This window comes from Crocodylus siamensis, chromosome 1, assembly GCF_052110815.1.
Source record: "Crocodylus siamensis isolate JL-2025a chromosome 1, ASM5211081v1, whole genome shotgun sequence".
Taxonomy (NCBI): domain Eukaryota; kingdom Metazoa; phylum Chordata; order Crocodylia; family Crocodylidae; genus Crocodylus; species Crocodylus siamensis.
This window is the reverse complement of record NC_143395.1, coordinates 106,707,472-106,733,564: the sequence shown is the minus strand read 5'-3', so window position 1 is coordinate 106,733,564 and position 26,093 is coordinate 106,707,472. Positions and strand designations below refer to the sequence as shown.

Here is a 26,093-nt window from a genome sequence, read left to right as displayed (position 1 = left end):
AGGGGCCCGCTGCTGGCTGCTGTTGCTGGCGGTGGGGGCTGTGCGCTATAATGGGGTGTGTGGTGCCCTCCCCCCACAAATCTCACACACCTAACAACAAAAACTCCCCTTTCTCAACCCCCCACAAAATCCACTGACAAACCTCACACAAACCCCATACACTTACCCACAAACCTCACACCTCCACATTCACCCCCATAACCCAACAATCCACCCCAAAACCCTACACGTACCCATAAACCCCATACCATCTATATCCACCCCACACACACAACCCCTCACACCCACCCACAAAACCCACATACACAACCCCCCACAAACCCCACAACCACAATCCCTCCCCCCCACAAACCCTCTCTACAATCCTCCCCCACCCTCCCCCCCACCATTTCTTCTTCCCTGCATCTCTCCCTTGGGCATCTTGGTAAAGTTGTCAAGATCCATCTGTGTTGCACCTCTCTGACTGGCAAGATATTTCTTACAGCCAGTCATGCTAGGTCAGCACGTTCCCCTTTTAGTTATTTACCCACCACCACTCCTCATACCTTCTTCACTCATCCTGTGAAGTTTTCCACTGGCACCATCCTGACTCTCTCCCTTACAACTTTCATCCTTTTTTTATGATCCTTCAGGACCTCTAGCCCTACCTTCCCTATTTCATATCTCTGCATGAATCCTCCCATGATGATGTAATGAATCAGGCACCAGGCTGCAGACACTCAGTTTTCAGGATGCTGGTGCATGGGGAACCCAAGATCACAATTTTTGGCTCTCCCTGCAATGGCAAATGGAAAGGGCATGGTTGGGATCTGATCTTTGATCCCAAAAATGACTTCCCCAATATCACAAAGAAAGCCTGTGGCAGATCTGAGACCTGAATTCAGGTCTGCTTATTCCTAGACTAGCATCCTAATTTGTGTATCAGCTGCCTTCTCTGTGTCATACATTAAACTTGATCCTGCTCTTCATTCCTATTCAGTCTTTGGCATCCTTGGTCAGTCTTCCAGTGAGCTTGCCAGTTTTTACCATGGTATTTAAGAAGTGAAAAATTTTCCAGGTGAAACTGGACTCTGACCACTAAGGCTTCTTTTAACCCAGTCTGCCAAACAACCACAATATGGTAATAGGTTTTCATTACTATCAACGTGGCTTGGTTTAGTTTATTGATAATAAATTGATAATAGATGTTGGAAAGACATTAGGTCCCTGAAAACCAGATGGGGTGTTGAAAACTGAGTAGCCTCTCCAGAAAACACACCAGGAAGAAAGAAAAGATCTTTTGCTAGAAGGAAGGACTGTGTGAATGAATAACTGCTGCTATAATGGACACATCTGTTGCCATGACTACCAAACCTACTCAACTTCTCTGCACCACAGATCACTCAGAATCAGGCTCAGGCTCAGGTCTATGCAAGATGGGGTGTGTGGGGTCAGTTACTTTACTTCATTCACAAACATATGCAATATATGCATTAATATGGCATGGACTATTAATAACAGTATCATTTTAACATAGCACTTTTAATTTGATAATCTATATACATTTTGGATTTTATTTTTCTTTTTAAAAATTGAGTCTAGAGATTTAGGATCCAATTCAAAGCTCACTGAAGTAAAATAAAATCTTTCCATTTACTTTAGATATTATTTTAGATTAGGCCTTTAATGCTCATAATGGCCAATGCCCTTCATCCGTATTAGGATGGTTCAAAACCTGCTTAATCTGCGGTCCCCATTTGCAGAGAAGGACAAGCTATACAGCCATTCATTACAGCTTTTACTTCAAAGGGCATTGCTTCTCCATTCAGCTGGAGCACAGTGTCATTCCTGTGTGGCTGAAGGGAAATCTGGTATCCTTTGAATAAAGGCTGCAGCAGTCAGCTGGATTACCTCAGTGGTCCTAGGCAGCCTTTTGCTGCACCTTTCCATACCCCTGGCTAATTCACAATCCCCTTTTTTCAGGGGGGGTGGGTAAAGAACCTCACCCTGCAGAGTGTCTGGGTTCTAGTGTCCATGTCTGCACGGGACGCTGACTGCACGGCAGTTATTGTACACAATCATTTAGTACTTGCATACACAAGTACTAAACTGCGCAGTAATGAGTTACTGAGCAGTCGGGTCCCTGAATGGCTTTTCTTTTCATGTCATACAATGCTGCTGGGCAGTAGTTATGAGGTACTGCGCAGTCAGCATCTTGTGTAGATGTCGCTACTGTGTAGCATAGACAGAAGATGCTCTGATGTTATGTCTTTATGCTGAATATGTTGCTGTATACAGTGTGGGCAGATCACATTGGAATCTGGAAGAATGCACAGGCTAAACTTTGATAAATATAAATTAATGCAAAGTAGGAACAATCAATGGAATTTTAAAAACCTAGAAGACCTAGGATGGAGTTTGTTACATGCTGTCAGTCAAGGAAGCTAAGTCAAGGGGTTTGCCTAAATAAAGGCTACAGGATCAAGCTATATGTACACACAAGATGTATAGGTCAAGCATTTCTTACAAGTTCAGCCTTGTTAAAAGTAAAAATGTACTGCTTTCTCTGAAGGTTAGACAGGTTCTGAAACTTTCAGCCAAGAAATCCCATTCTGATTTTTTAAATTAATACCTTATACATGGATTTGTAATTTGAATATATAAATTCTTTAAGCAAAATACTACAGTATACAGAATGCAACTCTATGTATTCTGACTGTCTGGTGGCTACTATTAACCAATCAGCACACAGGAATCGTCCTAACTTCAGTGACTATACAAATATATGCCCTCTGATTGCTGCAGTGAATGTCTATTAACAAATATGATCATCTTTGCTTCTGGCCCCTTTTCATTTTGTGCTTAATATCTTCAGTTAGATGGGATGACAAGGGAAAAATATGCTTCCTGTAACAGGCAAGGAGGGATCATGAGAGCATCGTGTTCAGGTAAGGTGTGAAGAAGGGATCAAAGGAAGTGATATTTCCTTTCTATTAAGACCACACCTGGATTACTGTGTCCATTTTTGGCCCCCATCCTAAAAAAGAAGAATGTGGACAGTTTGGAAAGAATCCAGAGCAGGGCAACAAAAATGATTAGGGGCCCCAGAGGCAAGACATATGAAGAAAGCTTGAAAGAACTAGGGTGATTTTGAAGAGAAGACTGAGCAAGGATTTCATAACAGTCTTTCGATACTTAAAGGGAGACTGTAGAGAGGATGGAGATGGGTTTTCCTTTGTGGCTGTAGAGGACAGGATTAGGTGCAATGGCCTCAAACTGCAGCAGGGGAGATTTAGGATGGAGATTAGGAGGAACTTTTTGACAAGGAGAGGAGTCAGGCATAGGCTAGAACAAGGGGTCCTCCTGCAGCCAAGCACACCGCCTGGGGGAACTAATCGCGCTGACCAGAGGGTGCTCTCAGGGTGGGGCACCAGTGGTCCCACCTGCCCACTGCTCATCACCTAATTGGGGAACGCTGGATTTCAGGGGGTGCACCAGCACTCTCACGTACCCCTTATGTATTGCCACTGCGTAGAGGGTTGGACTAGACCTTGTGAGGTTCCTTCTAGCCCTGGTTACCTATCATCCTATGAAATACTAAGACAATCATATTTGTTTTACCCATGAAAAGCAGGGGCCAGATACTCATCTACCAAAATTGTTAAAACATCCTGGATTTTTACCGGGTTGGGACAACACATACCAGCTGAGAATCTGACCTCAGGAGTTTTAAGGGCAGCAGTCAAGATAATAAATATCAGTCTCTTGATTTATAATATCCATAAAAAAAAATGTAATAGGATGGAGAACACATCTTTCTATAGCACTGAGTCTGAACATTGTACATTTGATAGAGTGCATCATATACCTATCATCTTACATGTAGGAAGTACCTTTAGGTCACCAATCAATTTAATGTATCTGCTCACGTTACTTTTATTTTCATTCTTAGGAAATCACTAACAAACACTCATGTCAGTTGTAAATGTTGTTATTGACTTTGTTAGGGACCAAGCTTAGCCCCTTAAACTGAAAAAAGTTATGTAGTTTCACTATACCTATTCATACATTCTTCTACCAAACTGCTGTCTTCCAGTTTCTAATATATTATTCCTCCTATAGGACCAGTGAAAAACCCTTTTTCCTATGTCTAATGCTAGAGGAAAACCATTGCTCTACAGCTTGTACTCCAGCAGGCAGATTTGCATTTTCATCAGTTATACTAGTAACTCTTGGAATACCCACAAGATTCTCAAATTTGAATAAAAACAGAACCAATAATGTCATCTAGGTAAAGAAAGAGACTGTTCTCAGGCAAAAACTGATCGATATTGTTCTACAATACTACTCAATATTATGTAATTTTGTGCGTGACGTTTGTGTCAATGAAGATCCATAGGAATAAACAGTTAATGCTCAAACACCTCTTGGTTACTTTACTAAACAATTACCCTCTTAAAACTCTTGAGGATTTCCCACAAGATTGCTGAAGCACAGAATTAGTGTTGGGGTGGCTGGTATAATGACTGTTCCACAACATTTCAAAGAATGAATAGTCAGTCGATCAAGTCATCACCCTCTGGGAGCATGCTGCCCTTTGTGCATGAGTTAGACCCACAAATACCATATCCATCAACACACCATCCTCTTTTCCTCTTCTGCTTCCTTAGCATTTCCTGTAGGGCTGAACTCTCCAAATAGGGTCCTCCCTGACAATAGGCATCATAAAGTTCTATATTAAGAGTTTACAGTTTACTGTATCCAGAGGCATTACTGGCAATTTTGGTGTCCTGGGAGGCACAGAGGAGAGCTGTTGCTGTGAGGTCTAGTGAGGCACTGACTGTATCTTACTCTTTCCACCAAAGGCCCTGTGGCCCAGGTAAAAAGGTGGAAGAAACAAACTAAACATTCTCCCATGACCTATAACACTAAAGCTAAAAATTGTGGACTTCTCTCTGTACTTTCAAATGGCACAAGGAAAGGTTAAGTTTCTGTTTCCCTGTTTTGAATTTGTATCGTCTCTGCTTTCTGTCACAGCCAGGACTATAGCTGTTTCCCTGTAGTTTGTATTATTTCTGACACAGGAATTCATTTGCTGTTCTTGCACTCAGGGTAGCAAGATACAGCCCAGTTGTAGTGCTTTCTCTGAATGGTGTCTGGAGATGAGCAGAAAGATACTGAAGCCCAGTCTGTCTACTTGGAGTAAACTTGGCTGTAGTAGTATGTGCTAGCACTGCTGCAGTTCAGGAGCAGGTTCAGCAGAGGGAACCAGAATGCCTCTGTCCTGTCCTTCCTTTCCTGCCCCCCATGGGTCTTTGCCCATAGAAGCAGGGCAGTCCTGTCTGCCTGCCTTCATGTATGGGTGGGTGTGGTTGAGTTGAATGATGCCCCTCCCTGGGATTTTTGCCATGGGAGGTGCAGGGAAATTCTCTACACTGACTTTGGCTCTTGATCCTGACTTTGACTTCATCTCTGTACTCTTGGCTGGTTATTCCTGGCTCTGAGCCCCTGCTTGCAGAGGCATAGCAGGGCAGCTCCATGCATGGGGCAGTGCTGGGCTGCTGTCATGCAGATTGTGGTAGCGTGTTCAGCTATTACTCTGATGATAGCTATTTTCATGCTCCTCCCTGCCCCTCAGTTATGCTACTTTGTTTGCTTCTATTCCTGTTTAACCTGCTGACCTAAGCAATGTCATGCCCTGATTTTGCTTTGACCCTTGGCTTAATATCCTGACCTCAGACTGACACTTGGCTTGACCACACCCCCTGTGTGACCCATTTGAACCAACTGCCTACACCCTAGTCCACCTAAACAGTTTATACAGACTAAAATAATGCAAGGCTTCATGATCTTCTGGCTCCATGGATTTCCTTGCAGGTGCCCCTCTCCGTAGAGGATTTGGTAACTGACCTGTGGAAAATGCACATCCAGATGGATGCCCTGCAGGCACACAACAAGTCCATGCAGACTCAAGTAGAAACCTTGCAACATTTGTATCCAAGCAAATCCTTGAACATAGTTCTTCTTTTCATTAACTATATTTTTACTCCTCGTTCTATTTACTAGCCCTTCATACTACCATCGTGTGTGAAGAATGATGTTCAAACTCTAAATGTGGAACACTGTGTATGCCTGGGATAGTCAGACCTTCAGCTTTATTTCAAGGCAGATGTTGGTGCTTAATCACTTTTGTGCTATTCATTTTAAAGGTTTTATGTATTTATATATTTTATTTATTTATTTATTTGAAGCTAGCGATGGATGACAATGGCATTTACATTAAAATAACTCCCTTAGAATTATGGTATTATGAGCTCAATAGTATTTAATCCATGGATTATTCTTGGTATGATAAAATCATTATATCTCTATCGTTCCTGTCAGCTTGTGATGATTAGGACCTCTAATACATGGATTATTGATGTGATCTATTGTGGCCCATTGTGTCAACTCATACTTAGGAATCTGTGCTTTGAAAGATTTTCTCTGGAGTTGTTACAGCCTATAGTGACACTTGAGATTTGTATTAATTTAAACCAGAAATCACATTATGTGTTAGTGCAGCATGCATGCAGATGAAAGCCTTGTACCTGTATGGCAGTCTAGTCTGAGGACATTTTCAGGAGCAAGTGTTTAGTAGTGAATATTTCATCCTTCCTCTTTTTCAGGGCTATGCATTATACTATATATTCACCTCAGCTCTGGCAGTAGAACAGTCCCAAAAAGTTAGGGCATAATCCTACAAATATCCCATGGATTTCATATTTTGCTTGAGGTCTTGTTCATGCCTAAGTTATGTTATTTGGTAGTTTTTCTTTATACTAATATTAATACTGTTAGGTTTTTTTCATAAAAAAGTCTTACAAATCAACAAAGCTAATGAAATTAACATGGCTACAGGAAGCAGTGGGAAAAAAACAGTATATTTCTGTGTTTCTGAGGAACGTGTATTTTTTTCAATTTTAACAATTTATAAGTAATGTGAATATTTGCAGAACTTCAGTGGATAAAAGTTTTACTGGCTGCCATCATCTGAAGACCTGGGGACAGGTATATTACAGTAAGTTTACTGCTGAATTTTTAAAGGCATTAAGAGTTTGTATATTTTTTACTAAGCACATAGAAGTACAACTTTGTATTACATATGCCAGGCTTGCAAAATTATGTATCTAAAAGCCATGTTGTTAAAAAAACCCTTAATTTTATGTTCAGATATTGTACAATAAGTTTTAGTTTTTCAGAAAGAGCTCTGGATTTGTTAATATCAGGCTTGAGAAACTATAAATACCGATATTAGCCTAGTTACAGCTATATGATGATCACACCCAGAATTATATTCTATTTTTGCTAATTAAAAGCTCACCTGAAAAAAATATACTATGAAGGACAGAGTTGAGTTAGAAATAATTTCTTTTTCCATAAACATTTTCAAGGTTTCAAAACTGTTCTCCTTCTGTATTGTGTTAAAAGTATGACCTTTCTCAATTCTTCACAGAAGGCAGACAAAGAGGTAGAACATTCTCCTCATCCAAAATATATAATGACTGGTGGTTAGGGACTTGTATGTGTTCTGGGATACCAGATTCCCCATTTTTGCATATGAATACCTGAATCACCAGGCTGTGATCTCCCAGCCAGCTCAAATGAAAGATGCAGCTGAAGACAATTCTGTTCTCCTTATAGTGTGCAGCAATCGCTACCAAGCTGTAGTGGTTGTGGGGATAATGAAAGTTCTGAAAAATTTTCATATCAACTCACCTATTTTATTTTAGTCAAAAAGCAGAAATCAAGAAAAAATTAAGGCAATAGTTGAAACAATATCTGCCTCCTATGGGAACATAAGCATATTTTATACATGAAATTCTGGTACTGTTAGGATAACAAAGTCAAATGAGAAAGTCAAATGAGACTACTTAAGAAGAGTAACTGTACTCAGTATGAGGAAGGTTATAAAATCCAACCCTAAAATAGTAATCATATTTGACTATCAATGCCATATATGAAAATTATAAAAAAACTCTGATTCTCATACATGTGCAATAGATTTAGGAAATCTGAGGGTGCTTTATAGTAAGGACAAGATATAAGAATATATAATGTTTATTAAAATGAGCTTGATTATCTCTTCTTTGATATGTGGCTTATTAAGTTAAAGGTAAACCAATATAAATCAAGAACAACTGAACTGACTTCAGTGGAGTTATTCTGGACTTGCATTAGTGTAACAGGGCAGAATATAAACTGACATATAAGACTTTTTCATATAAGTACTTTAGTGAGCCTTGATGCAAAGCTTTTAGACATGATGCTTCAGTAAAGCAACATTTTGGCAGGATCTGAAAATAACCATCATAACCAATGATAAGTACGTACAACAATATATTTAGATATTGCATATATGCACATCTTGAGTAACAGTTTAGTATTTACATCCACTTATAATTCATACCTGTTTTGCCACAGCTGGCTATATTTCTATATAGGCTTAATCCAGACTAACTTGGAAGGCATCCAATAAACAATACATACTTCCACCCATCAAATCTCTTATGTAAAGATGGAAGGACTCTTACCTAGCATGCGAACACATTTGGCATTCTGATCAGGACTATCAAATGAGATTTCTCCACACCGCTGTAAAAAAAGAAAAAAAGAAAAGACAGGTACAGTTAATCAAAGATTCTGTTGTCTTTATTTCCAGTCAGGAATGGTGATGGTATAAAGATCAATCATTCACTATCAGAGGTCCTAGTAAGAGGCCTTTCCAGTAGTCGTATATTTAGAATGAACATAGGACTGAAAGGATCCTTCCAAGTCATCAAGTTGAACCCCCTCTGTTCACAGGCAAAAATTTATTCCAAAATAATGAAAGTCATCCAGTCCAAACCCTCATGCACAACTAAAAAGCACAAAGGCAGAAACATCAGGGACAGCCTACAACATGCCGTAAGTAAAAGCAGCAGAGATAAAGGCACTGCTGACATCTTTCCAGTGCAATGGCAGAGAAATAATTGGTTAATACACGCCCAAAGGATCCTAAACAGAGGAGCGCTTCCCATGCTACACAGCATGGCAAAACCACAACTGTCCTTGCCAATCTGACCTATGGGAATTTCTTTCTTGCCCCTTTTGAATATAAATTCCTAAAGATACATCTCCAATAGTTTGTCCTTATGTTCATTTGAATAGGGGAGATAAGGACACTTATTTCCATAAGACTGTAACATTTTTGAGGAGAAATTGTATTTGTAAAGCACAATTAATTTATAGCACTCCATGTCTTTGATCATTAATAATCTATAGAAGCTTATGCAGTTTTCATGGGACATATTAGGCTGACCATATGGAAATCCTAGAAATCCAGGACATCACCTGGGAAATCCAGGACACTGTTCCCCTACCCCCTGCACACTCACAAGTCAGCAGGGTGGGGCTGTGTGTTGGGCAGGCAGCGGTGCCTACCTTCCCATCTACAAGACTGTCCATGCCACTCCAACTCCCGACCAGACTGCAACCCATGCCCCTACACACCCATTATAAGTCCCAACAGCCAGCTGGGACCAGCCTCTGAAATCCAGGATTGTCCCAGCTAAACCAGGACACAAGGTCATCCTATCTATCTATACCTCATGTAATACAGTATACTTTTTAAAAGATCCTATTCGTACTATAGAGTCCTTTATTCTCTTACTTAGGAAGCAACTGGCTTTCAAATTCTTGAGAACATAATTTATAGTAAATATGAAAAATATAAGCATGTTTTTTAAAATGATTTTGAAGAAAAGTACACTTCCTTCTACTTTTATCAAAATAAAGATAGGCTTTTACAGTAATACTAACATGTTAATGAACAGTTAAAAAGAAATCTAAAATGATTTTTCTCTGTTTTTCATAAAGGAAAGTGAGACACAGGATTTATGTAAATAACACAAGGTTAGAGAATAAGTCAGTGTCACAGTTAGGATTAGAGTACGGGAATGCATCGTCCAAGGCAGATACAATTGCTATATACTTGGGTCCTATGCAGAGAAATGCAGTCTTATCTTTGGATTGCTATTCATCTATAATACTGGGAATAATACAAAAGCAGGGGCAGCTTAGGGGTCTGATCCAACTATCCATCTATTAAAACCAATGGAAAGACTCCTGCTGACTTCAGGGGTGGTTAGGCTGGAGTCTTAGAAAGATCATTATTTCTACATCACTCTATCCAGGCTCATGGCAATAGGTTAACTAGGAGTAAATTTAAGAACTAAATCATAAACCAGCAATGCAAGAGGGGGCCTCCTGTTATTCTAAATAATTTATAGTCTGGAGTGCCAATATATCCAGGACACAGCAGAAGTGATCATTACTGAGCAGTTCTGACTAGGCAGTCAAACTCCCTCTTCTCCTTTCTGTTTTTTCTCTCATTTAATTTCCTTTGACGTTTTCAGTACTTTTTTATGTACAGTGAAATAAATGCCTTCACTTGTATTGTTTCATAGCCAGTGACTGTTATAGCAGGGACTTGAACTGTAAGTCATCAGATAAATAGAAAAGGCTTAAGAGAAGATGATACAGAGCAACAGCACCATAATTAGAAGAAACACTTGGAAACAGCCATTTTTAAACTACGCCTCGCCTCCCCCACACCAAACAAATACAAACAAACAAACAAACAGCCCTACTCCCACGTCCTGCCACTTCAGTACATTTAAAATGAGCAACCCGATGCCCTGTATTAACCCCCCAAGCTTGCAGCCTTCTCCTTCAGTTTGTCCTCCTGAAAGATTGAAAAGGAAAAACAACATTGGTATTTCAAAGAAAATTTAGGAAAGTTCCAGCCCCAGTTCCTTCACAACAGACTCAGAAATGTGCTTTTTACCCCTCGGTTTACAGAATTTAGGCATAGCTGCCCTATCTTAAAATTGTCCAGGTTTTCCTTTCTCCCAAAGATCAGTGCATTTCATAAAATACAGGGGATGTAACAAAATGCAGGACAGCTCAGTGGAACAAATTCTCCCTCTCCCTCAAATATATAAGGTGCTTCCTTCCCCCATACACAATTACCTATTCTAACAGTGAACCACAAGAACATTTTTCAACCACACCTGCACCTGTTTTACATCAGTATTGGCTTGTCTACAAGTGGAAATAGACTGGAATAGCTGCAGAAGAATACTGTATCCTGCATGCCTTTTTGCTTAGCATAAGAGTTTATCCCAGAATAAATTCCAGTAAACTCTGCAAGCACACTATTCTGAAATAAGGTAACGTCTGGCATAGAATAGGGTGCCTACCTGGCAAGATATTCTGGAATAACTGGTTACAGGACAGGCAAGCTATTCTAGTCAATATTCTGATTTTGTTCCAAGAGTACTTATTTCAAAAGTATTAATTTGCTGAAGGCAGTTGTTATTCATTTACCAGTATTTTACTTTTTTTAGTCTTCCTAATTTGAATGTTCCTACACAGTTAATTAGTCATCATAAATCAAATTCCCTTTTCTATATAAAAGACATTCAGATATGCTCTACTATATTTATGAATCATGAAGAACAGTATTCACATTAGAAGACTGAAGAGGCTGCAGCTCTGAGGCATGAGAGTAAGCCCTGGTAAAGGCAGCCCACAGCTGACCAAGCAATGTATGGGTACCTGGTCAATTAGGCCCCCTCTACATGTGCAGCTAAAGGCACATGGGATCTTCTAATGTGCGATTCACCCAGTCATGCCACACATGCATTAGATAACATTGTGCCTTATTGCTGGTATAGGGGGGCTGATCCCGGGCTAGGGTGGGAGAATCATCCCTGCAGTAATCCTTCCACCCTAGGGTTTCATGCACACCAGGGGCAGAGAGATCACTACAGGGGTGATCCTCCTGTCCTAGAGGCTTCATACACTTCCAGGATGGGAGAGATCTCTGTGAGGCATGCTGCAGGGACCCTGTATGAAAGGACCTCAGAAGGTGTGGATTTGTGGGTCCCAGCACATGGGGGGTGCTGCTGGGCCCACAACTGACAGGGCTCCCAAGACAGACCCTGCTACACATGCAAATTAAAACCAGCTATAAAGTTAGTATGCATTTTCAAGGTCTAACTTTATAGCTGGTTGGAACTTTTTATTGTGTGAGAAGTACTTTATACATGTAGCTGGCCTCCAGGTAATTGTTTAATTAACCAGTTAATTGCACGATACTTGTAACAAGTAGAAGGGGCCTTAGGGCTAGAGAGTCTAAAGTGGGTAGAAAGTGATGTTAGACATGTCACTTCATTGCGTGCTACTGGCTATTAGAAACTACTGTGCCTTAACCACACTAGTCTGATAGGCTGTGTGACTCAGGTAGGCCTTTAACCTTAAAAGCATAAGCAGAAATTAAAAACATACTGAAAGAGTATTAAATATAAACAACTCTTCAAAACTTTTCCAACCCTGGGGCAAACCTTGCCCTACTGCATACTGCACAAGTAATTTCAAGATAATAAGATGGAATTTGTTCTGGGTTTGGGAGATCTGGCTATTGTACATACCTGTGACAGGGTGGTCTGCAATAGGACTCCATATGTAGAGTTATTCTCCTGACTCACTTTGGAAGTCAGACCAGAGGAGTCTTAACTGAATTAATTTATCATTTTAAGTCTAAGTGCTTCTCCCGAGAAATGGAAGAAGAGGAAGTCCTGCAGGAGAAGCCCTAAAAATAAGCCAGTCTATGGTCTATTTTGCACTCTTTGCACGTAGATTGCTTCAGGGTAAAGCTGGTTACAAATAAATAAATAAGAATTTCCATCTCTGGCTTGGGCTTTCTAGACGGACTACATTTTCCCTGGAGCATGGTGGCAGTTCAGCCTGAGGGTAGAATATAATGAATCATAGGACATATAGTCTCACCAGGAAGGCTGGCTCTTGGAGATGGATATGGGCCAGGAGACACCCTGCCTCAATCCAAAAGAGGCATCATTGCCAATTTAATGTTAAGGTGACCCCAAATTAGATCTTCTTATTTGTTTGGAACCAAGATATTTTAAGTTGGGTTTCCTATTCCAAAATGAAATATTTTATTTTGATCAGTACAATGGACACCTGAGAAAAGTCAACAAAATCTCCCCCACAGAACATTTTATATACAAAATTATAATAAATTTTTTAAATTAAAATGAATTTCTTGAAATGAATTAACAGAGAATCTTGTTTTTTATGTAACATATCTGAAGTCAGAAAGTGAAATACTGACATCTTTATAGTCAGCGATAATTTTGCCACTCATTTCAACATAGCCCAGATTTTGCACAAAGATAATAGAGGAACTGCAGGAAAGAGAAGAATTGTGGACAGTACTTCAGATGGTAAAATTAATTTGCTTATACCCCTAGGATACTTCACCTATGCACCCATGGCTCACATACTGTAAAAGAACAGATCTTCATTGGTATAAATGGCATAGTTCCATTGAAGTCAGTGGTGTTACCCACTTTTACACCAGCTGAAGATCAGGCCAATACCCAGGGGAAAACATACTGTCTTAGAAAATTCTTGCGTTTTTTTTACTCAGTCCCTCAAGCATACCACTATATGTTCCAGGCATATCTGTATAAGATAAAATTTGAAGTTTATAAAAAATGGTTGCTTTGTAAGTCCGTTATGAAATTGGAAAAAAAGCTAATTTTCCACAGAGTCTTCTAAAGTCTTGCTAGAGCCATTGTGATAGCTTACACACTTTGAAAAGTTTGTAGTTGAAATTCTGATAACCATACAACAGCTCAGATGCTTATCCAAGCTACCAGAAAGCTTTGAAGCCTACCAATTTGGGCAGAAAAATCAGGCTGGAACAGTCATGAGATTTTCCATTACGTACTGCATTGTACTTGGAAATATCGTGAAAAAAATGTCTACAGCTTTTGGTGCCAATGCACAAAAATGGGAAGAGAAAACAAACTGTTATTCAAACAGTTCAAAACCTCAGGGGGGAAAAAATCAGTTAGTATTTGATTCTAAAAATTGGCAAAGTTTCATAATAAAGGGTCATTTTTGCTCCCTTCTCATCTGGATTTATTTGGGTATTTCCACTGATGTCAGCAGATATTTTCCATGAGTAAGAACTGAAGGCCTTCAGGATTTGATCTTTAGGGTTAGATTGGCACCTTCCCCCAAGAAAAAGGCACTGCACAATAAGCTCTGTTCTGGGAGTGGAATAGGATTTGAATTCTAAATTGGAGAGTCACAGTTTAATTCCTGCTTCACCTTTATTTCAGAGGAGAGGAAAACCACTCCAGTCTTATTTCTGGCTACTTTTCTTCCCTCCATATGCTCGATCAACCCCACAAGATGGTGCATAGGTGAGGTGAGGGGGAAGATGGAGCAACAGTTTTTCCTACTGCCTGCTTATGAAGGGAGGAAAGTAGTCTGGACTTAAAGCAGCTGTTCTCCTTGGTCTCCCTGCTTTGTGATCCATGTCATGATGTGTGTTCGTAGGATATGAGTGGGTTGCCCTATGCCTCATTTGGCATATACATTTTTGGAGGATCGCAGGACTCAATGACAAGAATACCCACCTCCAGTCATGAGTGGGGAAGCTAATTATCACATGGATCCTTTGGGAGGTGCGAGGTGGGGGGATGGGGGTCTGGAATACACCCACACACTGAGCAGTGCTGAGCTATAGGGTCACCATGGCTTGAAATTCTGTACACTCTGGTGGGGCTGAGCCCAATGAACTATGTGGTAAATTATAAGCTTTTGGGTTTTGGACTAATATAATGTATATTTGGCATGGGGTCCAGCAGGACTGCCCACTTTCCCTGATCCTGTTCATCTGCACCATTGAGACCCGAGCCCAGTGCCTGAGGCAGGACCCCAGGGATCTGTGGAGTCCACATCCCAGGAAGCAGCAACTGAGAGGCCAAGCTATTGGGCTACATGGATGATTTGAACATCCTGTGCCAGAACAGGGGGTTGGTTGAGAGAACCCTGGCACACATGCAAGTACATGAGGCAGCAGTGGAAGCCAAGCTCAATGTGAGCAAAAGCACCTGCTGAGCAGCAGGGCAGCATGGGAGAAGACAGAGGCCAAGGTAAAATAGAAACTGCAGCTGTGCCACATGCGTTCTCTCTCCATGGGCAGGGGGCACACATTGTGCTTGTGAAGGCATTGTTGTTACCGGTGCTTCTGTACACCTCATTGGTCTTCCCCCCTTCCAAGTGTGTTGCCCCTAGGACCGAGAGCGCCGTGTGAGTCTTCTTCTGCGGCTCTACATGGGAAAAGTTCCCCTGGAAGACCTTGTATAAGGACAAGAGGGCCGGGGCAGGGGCATGCCAGACATCCTCCTGTTCCTGTGGACCAAGTATATGAGCCTGATCTGCAAGTTGGGGACAGATGCAGAAGCCAAAACTGCTTGCCTCGTAAGGTACTTTGCAGGGCACATCCTGAGACACTGGGGGTTTTCACCGCAACTAATCACAGACCGTGGATCATGAGCGCACTGTGGTTCTACAAGAATTCGAACCAGTGCCGCAGCATGTCTGGCCTGCAGAACAGAGGCCCAGCAACCATGAGAAACCACAGGAAGATCCAGGAGACTGTGAGACTAAGGGACACCATGTCGCCTGTGGACCCGCTCCTGGGTGACGCGGGCCAGGCCATGTGGAAGTGCATCCACCACAAGGATCTGTGCAAAGATCACAAAGGCCTGAACTGGCTCATAGCCCACTAAGCCCTGCCAGTGAGGGCCCAGAGACATAAAGAGGAGCAGTTGGGGAGACCCAGCTGCCCATAGCCCAAGTGCTGTGGGGCCACTGAGACAATCAGTCACCTCCTCTGGCTCTGCACCTGTGCCAAGGAGGTATGAAAAAGGGTGAAACAGCTCTGTGAAGCGGTGACCGGCGTCAGCCGGTTAACTAGAGAAGCGGTGCTGTATGGGCACCTTGCAAAACATCAGGGGAGGCCATCACCCTGTTTCAACCAGTTTGCATGCTGCATCAGGAGCACTTTGTGGAAGGGCAGGAACCTCTTGTTGTACAGATTAATGGGCTTAGAGGTAGTGGGCTGTGTGAAAATGGTGCTGAGTGAACTCTGGACCTATTACCAGAGATTGGTAGCAGAAGATGGAGAGGATGCGGCCAAAGTCACCTGGCACAGAGACATGTGGCACAGGATCATCCAACTCCCTCCAACCCCTCCCCGCCACCCGAGTGGAAAGCAGGGCAAAGGCAGTGAAGAAGAGGAAGGGACAAATGGAACAGAGGACAGCAACAGCAGCAGTTAAGTCCTCCAGCAGACACTTGAACTGAGTATGTGACCCTGCAAGCAGGGCAGGGGTAGAAAGGAAGTGTGGCCTGGTCTGAGGGACCAGGATGGACTTAGTTGTTTTGTTTGTGTTGCGTACAATGTGGATATTGTAACGGGTTTGGGTAGCCAGCGGGCCTTTTGTATGGGTGCTGTTTTTGTAATGGGAGAAGGTTTTTCCTTTTGTGGTATGATATGAACAGTGTAGATATATATAACCTTATATAATATATATCTTCTACCTTATATATATATATACCACGGGTCTTGCAGCCTGCAAACTGCATTACCACATATAGCAGTAATGCATGTTTTGCATTTGAAAACCTATGTGTCATAATTCTAAGCTATGTTATAGATATCTACACTCTTTATATATATGTATATATATATAGAGAGAGAGAGGGAGACAGACAGACAGACAGAGACAGACAGAGACAGAGAGAGAGAGAATTACAACAAAAAAATTGGCACATATACATGAGATACTTAATGAGCAGAAGACTAGTTCTACTGCACATTAGCACAGCAGGCAAGGACTATACTAATGCACAGTAGGTTTAGTCTAATGCATAGTAGCATCACAAAAAATGCATTCATCTGTACTAATGTGCAGGAGTACCAGTTATGGTGCATTAAGTTAGTACTGGTTAGTACAAGTAATAAACTTAATGCACTGCAATTATGGTGCATTAATGAACGTGTAGACGCGCCCAGTTTGTGCTACATATAAGTAGCTACACAGGTGATGTTTAAAAAGTGCATTTGTGAAATATCTCTGCTAAAACTTGCAGCACTTTCCAAAAAAGATGAAGTGCATATCAATTCTGGACAAACTAAATTACTACAGGCATGTTTATTTCAAAGTCAGTGTTTTCAAATTTGCCCCTCACTTCCACATACTCAGGGGGAGAAGGGGTTTCAGGGGAAAGAAACTGTAGCAGGCAGATGACAAGGGGGGCCATCTGCCCCCATATCCAGATTATTTTCCCTTCTTTAGTAATAGGAAGGGGACAAATTCAAGGCAAACCTCCAATAATTCAATTCTACAATTCTATAAAAAAATTATAAATTTTCCTTATATAAAATCTGATTTTCCAGGGGGAGGTTGTCATAAAAGTCTTCTTATATTTGAGTAAATATGGTGGGCTCTTTAAATCATTTAGAGCTTATTAATCGCATACACTTCACATTTAATTATTTTACCTGTTTAAGTAGCTGTTAACAATAAGCAGCATTTCAAATAATGTAATAAGATTACCTTTTTTTGACTGAAAATTAAGCTCATAAACCAACAATTTTCAGTTGTGGATGGAAACTATTCTCCTAAACAAGTTATTTAGGTAAAAGCAAACTCTGAGAGTGGAAAAAGCATTCTTACTTTACTTTGAATAACTCTGGGTTTTCCAATAACTTGCATATAGTGCTTAAAAAGCAGGGTCCAGTCCAAGACCAACAGCAGTTAATGGGAGACTTTTCCTTAGTGAGAGTTGAATGGGGCCGTGCTCCTGAATTACCAAATAGGAAGAGATGTGTTATACTCAATATTTTCCAAGAATGCATTTGAATTTTCTTGATCCTTTACTGAGGTAATATATTTTGTTCCTACTAATAGCGGGAGGAAATGGGTTTTGCAGATCAACATTGTTTGGTTAAAATGTTTTAACTTTTTCCTCCCTTTTTCCATTTTACAATGCTGCAGATGCCCTCTCATTCTAAGGAGAAAAGGACAAATTCTAAAAACATTTTTGGTTAATGCATGTTGGTGCCAGAGCACACAGAAAGCTTCTGTGCTCCTATGGAAAACTGGGGGTGGGAGGGGGAGGGAATGAAGCAGTGTGAGGTAACAAATGCTCCTTTCATTTCTTTTCTCTCTTTTACATTGATTGCTAGCAAATTAAAAACCTTTCCTAGAATTTTGAAAGCAGCAACAACAACAAAAAAGAGAAGAGAACCAAGAACTTCCCCTTTTATAATGCACCAGTGGATTGAAGTTTATTACATAGTAAAGGCACCACTTTAATTATTATATATACACACATGTATAGAGGCACCAAAACCCCTATACAGCAACTTTTAAAGCTTTGTCAGTGTTGTAAAAGAACTACCTGCAAAAAAGAGAGCTGTAACCCTTCATAAAAAGGTGGCAAATGGCATCAACACATTAAAATAAAGGTTATAGGAATTTCAATAATGGTCAGAACAAGTGGATCTTTGGCTAGAGTTCTCCTCAGTTAAGCTTTTAAAAATCCCTGAAAATGAGACATTGAAGACATTCTAGGTCTAAATGATGAACAAAAGAGAACAAACAGCAAGCCAACATCACTGTTGAAAAAAAAATAAGAAGGCTTAAGTATTTCCACACTGACTCAGACCTGTGGCCCATTTAGCCTTGTATCCTATCTCCAGCACAGGTTAGAACTGATGCTTCAAAGGAGGGTAGAAGAAGCACCACTGTCCGGACATGTGGGGTAATTTGTCTCTCAAGGAAGTGACATCCTAATCCTCCTAGACTTCTACTGAACTGGCATAAAATTAAAGCATGAGTTTCTCTCATTTCCAGAACGCTGGATATCTTTGTTTTCTTTAAAAGTACCAAGTCCCTCTTTGAATTTTGAATTCTTAGCTTCAATCAGAACTTGTAGAATTGATTTCCAGTATCACAAAAGTATTTCCTTCTATTCGTTTTGAATTTGACATGTTTCAATACCTGTGAAAGTCCCCTTGCTCTTGCTATTTTAGACATAGAAAACAGAAACTCCTGATCTATCATCTGTTTATCACATCTTATTTGCTATTTTTTCATCCCATCCTCATTTATTCAACTCTTTTCTAAAATAAATTATCCCAATTTTTTCCATGTCAGTTTCCTGGGGACCTTAATTTTCATTTCCCATCTTTGAGCTCTTTCAAGTTCTGCAACAAGATTTTGCAGAACTATAATATATAAGAAAGGACAACTTGTTCTGACACTTGTTTTAGAAACTTTTATTTAAAAAAACTGTAGTTGTAATCAAGAATTTAGTATTTACATATATTATGCATTTAAATGAGTTCTAATACAATTTCTCACATTAAATTATTATTTCTACTAGATGAACAAAACCCCCTCATATTCCTATTGCTTAAATTACCATTATGAAGGATCATTAAATACTTCATTATACACAGTTATAGGTCAAATCTGAGACATTACTGGAAATGCAAACACAGATTAGGCAAACCATTTTCTATTAAGCACATACTTAAAGGCGTTTGCTAGCTAAGGACACACTTAAACATGATCTTAAGTGTCCTGTTGAACTGGAGCCTTCTAGCCCTCTACTTTTAGCTCGATATATGGTATAACTTCTTATACATTTCAAGGGGAGTTATGTCCAAATTACAAATTCAGTTGCCATTAAAAACTAACAGCTGCAACCAGCCAAAATAATACACATACGATTACTAAAATTATTTATATTACAGATTGAAGCATGTATCAGTTATGCCAGATTTTACTATGTGGGCTTTCTAACTTCCTTATTTTGAGTCATCAAACTTGCAAACTTGCAAGTGGTAGATTAGCATCTAATTCTTCAGTGACAGTTCCTTTGGTGCTCATTTACTGTAGAACAGAAAGGCTGGGCCAGGCTAACTTAATTTCAGATTATATTTTCCCTTTCAAGATTTCCTGGGGAAGGAGCAAGATTTGTTTTGAACTATACAGTTAAGACCTTTGGTCAAATAATATTTCAACTTTCTGTCAATGTCCATCTACAGCAACAACTTGGCAGTGTTGCTTATTCTGGTATTTACTGTGCTGTAGACCTTCAGGCAGTCAAAATAGGAGGCACTACCAAATGAGTAATTACCTTAAATTGAGCAAAACTTTCCCAACAAAACCCATGTTGCCAGAAATCAGCAACCAGTTTGTGGGCTAAATAGCCTGAGGTGAACCCTAAGGCAGTTTATACCCTCACAAACCTGTGATTTACTATGGTTAGGAGTGGTTTGAAATGGATTAATGTTGTTAGAAAATGAACATAACAGCTTAACAGCTTTGTTTTCTTCAGTCAAGGAAAAAACCCATTAATAGTGTGTGACTTCATTACAGGAATCCTAAGGATCTGTCAGTGTTTCAGAATACCCACTTCTTCCCTCCCCTTCTCTCCCACCATTTAAGGTGTTTATAACTCAGGAACTATGAGCTTAAACTTGGACCACACAGTCTCAGCTAGTTTTGTTTTTAATAAAGCATTAAGTCCCAGTTGAATGTGTACTGGCAGACTAGTCAGACAAACCTTTTAGGTATGTTGTGAGAGGCTACAGCTATCAAAGAAGCACATCAAAAGTGGACTAATGCATCTCCACAGTGGTATATTCACATCATAGCTCATCTTTATCTTTAATTTTTGGTAAGGCAAAGTAATTTTCGCACATCTTACATATGTCCTTCCGCTGCAAAAACTACTTCTTTGTAGAAGCAACAGAGGAAATAAGGAAAAGTTGGAAATACATACATTATTGATATAAACTTCAGGTTATTCTGAAGTAAGTTTTTATTGATGTAAACTTCAGGTTATTCTGTATTTAAATACTAGCCTCCTACATGTCAGGATTGTCTTTCTTTTGCATTTGCACCTCAGGAGTTTTGGTGTCCTCTTGGCTGCTTTTTAGGGATACAGGCAAGTTCAAATTTCACTTTCTAATAATGTTAAAACAAGTAGGACTATTTTGTGAAAATGCATCATTATTTCAATTTTATAAGACCAGAGTCCCTTAATATTAATGAACCTTTAAAACTGGGCTGCACAATTTGGTCAAATATAGAAATTGATGGCAATTCTGTGTTATGAAGAATGTGAAACCCAATGGCGATGCATAGGGGGTGCACAAAGGTGCACATGTACCCCCTGAGAGTGCTGGTGCACCCCCTGTCAGGCTGCGCTCCCTGTTTAGGCGATGGGTAGGGAAGCAGGCAGGAGTGCTGGTGCCCATGCTGCAAGCGCTGGTAAGGAAGCAGGGCTGCCTGCAAAAGCGGCTGTGCTGCTTCTGCAAGTGGCTGCAGGACTTCCGGAAGTGGCACAGACGCTTTCTGGTTAGTGAGATCAGTCACCAGGGAAGAACCACCCCCCCGGAGTCACTGACTGGTATCGGAGGGGCACGTGCCCCCCCTGACTCAAGAGGTGCCAGTCACCCATGGTGGAACCAGTCTGTCATATTTTACATTTAATATATGTTCCATCTGTTTGTCTGTGTTGTTTATTGCTGATATACAAGGAGTTAATTCAAGTAGGGGTTAGCTATCTATCTGCAAGAAGGGAAGGAAGGAATGAATCTGTATGCCCATCTTAACCAAAATTGAACAGGCAATGTTGGATCTATTTTCTGCGTTGTGATAATAAGACCTAGTTGCATTGCCTGGCTTGATAGAGTTTCTTCCAAGAATGTCTCCATTCTTTTGGATGGGGGTGGGGAGAGGAGGCAAAAGCTCTCTCAAATATGAGGAAGGGTCTTTTGTGCCCAAAAGCTTTTCTAACCTCTCTCCCAACTATACAGTTAGTTCAATAAGAGATCACCAAAAAACAAGAAAAAACCCCTTGTTTCTTGCATGTTTCCTGAACGATGCTGCTACAACACTCCAAATTGACCCTCTCTCAAGAAAGGCAGACAGAGGTGGGTGAAACTAAGAAAGAAGATTACTGGGAAGAATCTGGCCTTGAGACTTCAGATTATTTCTAGTATATATCAGGTTTACCTAGGACTAGAAGTAAAGAAAGATCTCCATGGAGACCTCTTTCACTATAATTGGAAATGGCTTTTTTTTATTGACTGTATTCACTACAGTCCTCAAGGGAAGATTAGGGCGGCCTGAACCAGATGGGCCAAGTGGGCAATCATGGGTGTTAAATAAGGCACTGTAGCTCAGGATCACAGTCTAAGAATTGGGAGAATTTGTGGATTTCATACTCGGGGGTGAATGCAAAAACATTTCACTGCTTAATAGGAGCAGGGGGTCGGACATGATGATCCACTGGGTCCCTTCCAACTCTATAATCTATGAAATCTATGAAATATGGTGCACTCCATGAGTACAGAAGGGACAGAGGTGCAGCTAGCTCTGAACCACAAGGTTTGTATTTTAGCAATACTTCTATTCTACTCACTAGTGACTTAGATAACCAAATCTAAATGGGAAATATGAACATAAGATACTTTTTAAAAGGGCTTTTATGAGATATACTGGCATTATTTTAGTTTACTTGTGCCAATTGCATAGTACAGGCCTGGTGTGGCATATGCATAATTATAATTTTACAAGTGACAAGCAAAAGATATAGGAAAGGGACAGCTAATGCATCATTAATATGAACAGTGGGGCATAGCAATCAGGGGCCTTCTACCTAGTAGTGGAGGAGGATTGAAACTGCCTACTAGGTAAGTGTATCACTAATAAGATTACCTTACCTTAAACCATGACTCTAGAGCAGTGATTTTCATCTAAGTCTAAGGGGTCCATGAAAAATGATTGTGATCAATCCAAAGTATATGAATACCCACACTAACAATTCAAAGGGGTCCACACTTCCATTCAGAATTTTGTAGGGGTTCACAAATGAAAAAAACACAGCTCAGGAGATTAGATTCAGAGATCTTTTGTATTTTAAATGGCTCATTTTTAATCTACTACGCTAGCCAGAGCTGACCTGAGCAGGGTACGGGGCCAGGGGGCAAATCAGCCTAGATGGGGCCCTGTTCCCAAGGGCCCCAGTTTTGAAGAAGCTGCCAGTGCCATTGGCAGCAGCAGCAGCGGGTGGGGGGGAAGGGAGCGAGTGGCTGGATGCGCTGCCACTGCTTGGCCCAGCTCCATGCCGCTGCTGCTCCGCCCAGCTCTGCAGGTCCCCCCAAAGTGAGGGGCCTAGGGTGGTCACCCCAATTCTCCCCCCACTAGAGGTAGCCCTGATGCTAGCATCCATAACTAAAAAAGTACAACATACCATCCACAATGGCTTCTACAAAACCTCCAAGTCTTCTATACAGGCATCTTGACCAAAGTTCTGTGAGCACTCATACAGCTAATGACCAAATGGATTGACTTTTATTAGTAAATGTTTAGGATTGGGAATCCAGAAAAAAGATGACAAAGCTGATATGAAAATACAGAACGTCCAAGTGAGGGACTAACAATAGAGGGATGGGTGTGAGGAGGGGAGCACAACTAGATTACAGGAGATACAATGTTAGCCAACTAAGCCCAGGGGTGGGGGGTGGGGGAAGGGGGAAGGGGAGGGAGGGGGTTCGCGACGCTGAGAGAGAAAGGAGATATATACATACAAACCCGTTACAATGGTCTGCAATGGTGGAGGAAGTGGTTCGGAGAGAGTGTCTCAGTCCATATAGTCTCATCGTGGGGAACCTCTTCGCGTGGAGCAGGGTCGTCCGTGGTCGAAGAATCCTCTCGGAGTGAAGTGAAGGTGGGGGCGGTTCAGGCAGTACCCTCTGGGTCCGGTCCGGCAGCAGCTCGTCTGGTGGGGTTGGAGTACTGGCGGTGGCCCGTGATGTGTTCCATGTAGAGGTCGCGGGACCAACGGATGGTGTTGGACACCATGAGGCAGTGCATCAGTTTGGCATAGCGACGGGAGACGTGGCAGGTGTGCAGGACGCTCTCGTTGCTGGGGTTCCAGGCTCTGAGCATTCCCACAATGAGCGCGTTGACTGTCACGTCGTAGTTGCGGCCCCTCAGGGTGTCGGCCAGCGGGGCGTACTTCTCCCGCTTGTGAACCTGGGCATCAGTGAAAGCTTGGCGCTGGTTCTCGAAGGGGATGGTGACATCCATGATCATGACCTTCTTGGCTTCTTTGTCAGTGATGACGATGTCAGGTCACAGCTGGCTCTTGCAGCCCGGGACAGTGTGGTTCACGGAGATCTCCCCCACTGCGGCCGGAATGGCCCTCACCAGGCGGTCCTGGACAGCGTTGTGGGCTGCCAGGCTCTGGTGTGTGGCTTGCAGCTGCACAGCATGGGGGAGGGTCTCTGCCACATAGCTGCACCATTGGCACCTCTTGTCCTGGTGGCCAAAGTGCACGGCCCTGTTCAGAGGCAGGCAGTTGAGGCGGGCTCAGTGGAGGAAGCATCAGTCTGCAAAGCACGTGAAGCTCCCACTGGGCATGAAGTGGTTGCTAGCATTCCACTCTAAACTGATGTTGAAGACCTTGCCCTGGTCGGGTTTGGCCCTCGGGTCGCCGGCGTAATTGTTTCGGACGGCGTCCTTCAGGAACCTCTCCAGGAAGGTCCTCGTGCAGGGCGTCACGGTGATGCAGTCGGCGTGTGGGGCTGGTTGCAGGGAGACTCCCAGCTCCCAGTGCTCCTCAGTCCAGGTCCAGGCACAGCCGATGTGGTTCCCGAGGCGGCGCGTGGCGTTGCGGGCTCGTCTCCACAGCGAGGCAAAGTCCCCGCCGTCTCGGCCAAACTTGCCCTCCAGCGAGCCGCCGAGGAAGGTGGCCAAGTCTTGTCTGGTTGGGTGCCTTGCGATCCTCTTGCAGGTGGTCTCCTCGAGGGCACTAGCGGCGATAGTACTTACCATCGTGTCCAGGCAGGTCAGGAGGCAGAAGGCATTGGTGACCACTGCGATGTCACAGAGGTCTCCTATGCAGGGCACGTTGGCGCCTCCCTGCCAGTAGGGGATGTGCAGGACCTCATTGCTGGCCTGCAGCAGCACATGCAGCCACTTCTTGAGCAGCCGCCGGATCTCGATGTCCGCCTTCTTGAGGGGGGTCTTGGGGACCGTCGAGCCTCTCAGGATGAAAGTGACACGGGGGATGAGGAAGGTGTTCACCACATCTATCTTCTGCCTGGGGGCCAGCAGGGACAAGTCTAGCTTGTGGGCATCCTGCACGATCCTGGTGATGGTCTCCTTCGACATCTGTCTGGCTCAGTGGTCGGTGGGCATCCCCAGGTGGCAGTAGGCCTCCAGGTGCCTCATCGCCTGGCCCTGGATTGTGAGGGTGGAGTCCAGGACGTGGCTCTTCTGCCTGCCGTTGATGTGTAGGGAGGCACACTTGGTGAGGTTGAAGCGCAGGCCCATCCACCTTACCACTCCAGCCCCAACAGCCAAGCATGTATAGTTGAATTTGCATAAGTTAAATACGTGTAAGATGCAACTCAGCTGCATAAAAGAGTATTTATAATGGAATTCTAGCATCTCAACACAGAAATGTTTCTGCACACAGAATAATCAACTAATGTCATTTTATGCTAGAACAGTATTTTGAATGTAAATCAAGCCATGGGACTAAGTAATCTCAGTGAAAATGAAAATGTCTTCTAGAAGTTTAAGTGCAATATGCACATATCCAGTTTCTACACGCAGAAACTCCAGAGTTGCAAAACAGCCAGCACAACTTTGAAGGGGAAGTAATTTACATTTAACCCATTATGATATCAGACAACTGAGTAGATTTTGACAGTCAAAAAAATCTGATGACTATAGCATACCCTCAATTCAGTTATTATAATTCTACCATACCCCTTTTGTTCATGAAGATATTAACATCAGCTGGAAACTTATATGTAGATCAGCAAGTCAATAAGTTCCTGTAAGTTCTTAGCATTAAAGAATAATGGTGTTCCTTGGCACATCTGCAACTTTTTGGGTATGTCTACACATGCTATTAATGCTATAAAGATCAAACAGTGCAAAATAAGCCTTCCCTGAGAGCACATCTACATATACTTCCTGTTGGGGGCAAATCTGCCTGCTCTGGCCAACCATGGCAGACTCCTGGCCAGCCCTAGGATGCTCAGGGAAATCCCAGCCCAGCTGGGGCCTGTCTGGGAGCTGCCCCAAAAGCAGGACAGTTCCTGGCGC

At 42.1% G+C, this 26,093-nt stretch overlaps 1 protein-coding gene across 1 annotated transcript in view; it reads right to left on the bottom strand.

Annotated features, from left to right (window-relative positions):
• The window catches only part of PDE7B (phosphodiesterase 7B), a 315,205-nt gene that overhangs the window by 198,000 nt on the left and 91,112 nt on the right, over positions 1-26,093 (bottom strand). Inside the window, exon 2 of the mRNA XM_090039867.1 lies at positions 8,553-8,613. Within this exon, the coding sequence (XP_089895993.1) occupies positions 8,553-8,613 (61 nt within the window). The remainder of the gene's footprint in view (positions 1-8,552; positions 8,614-26,093) is intronic.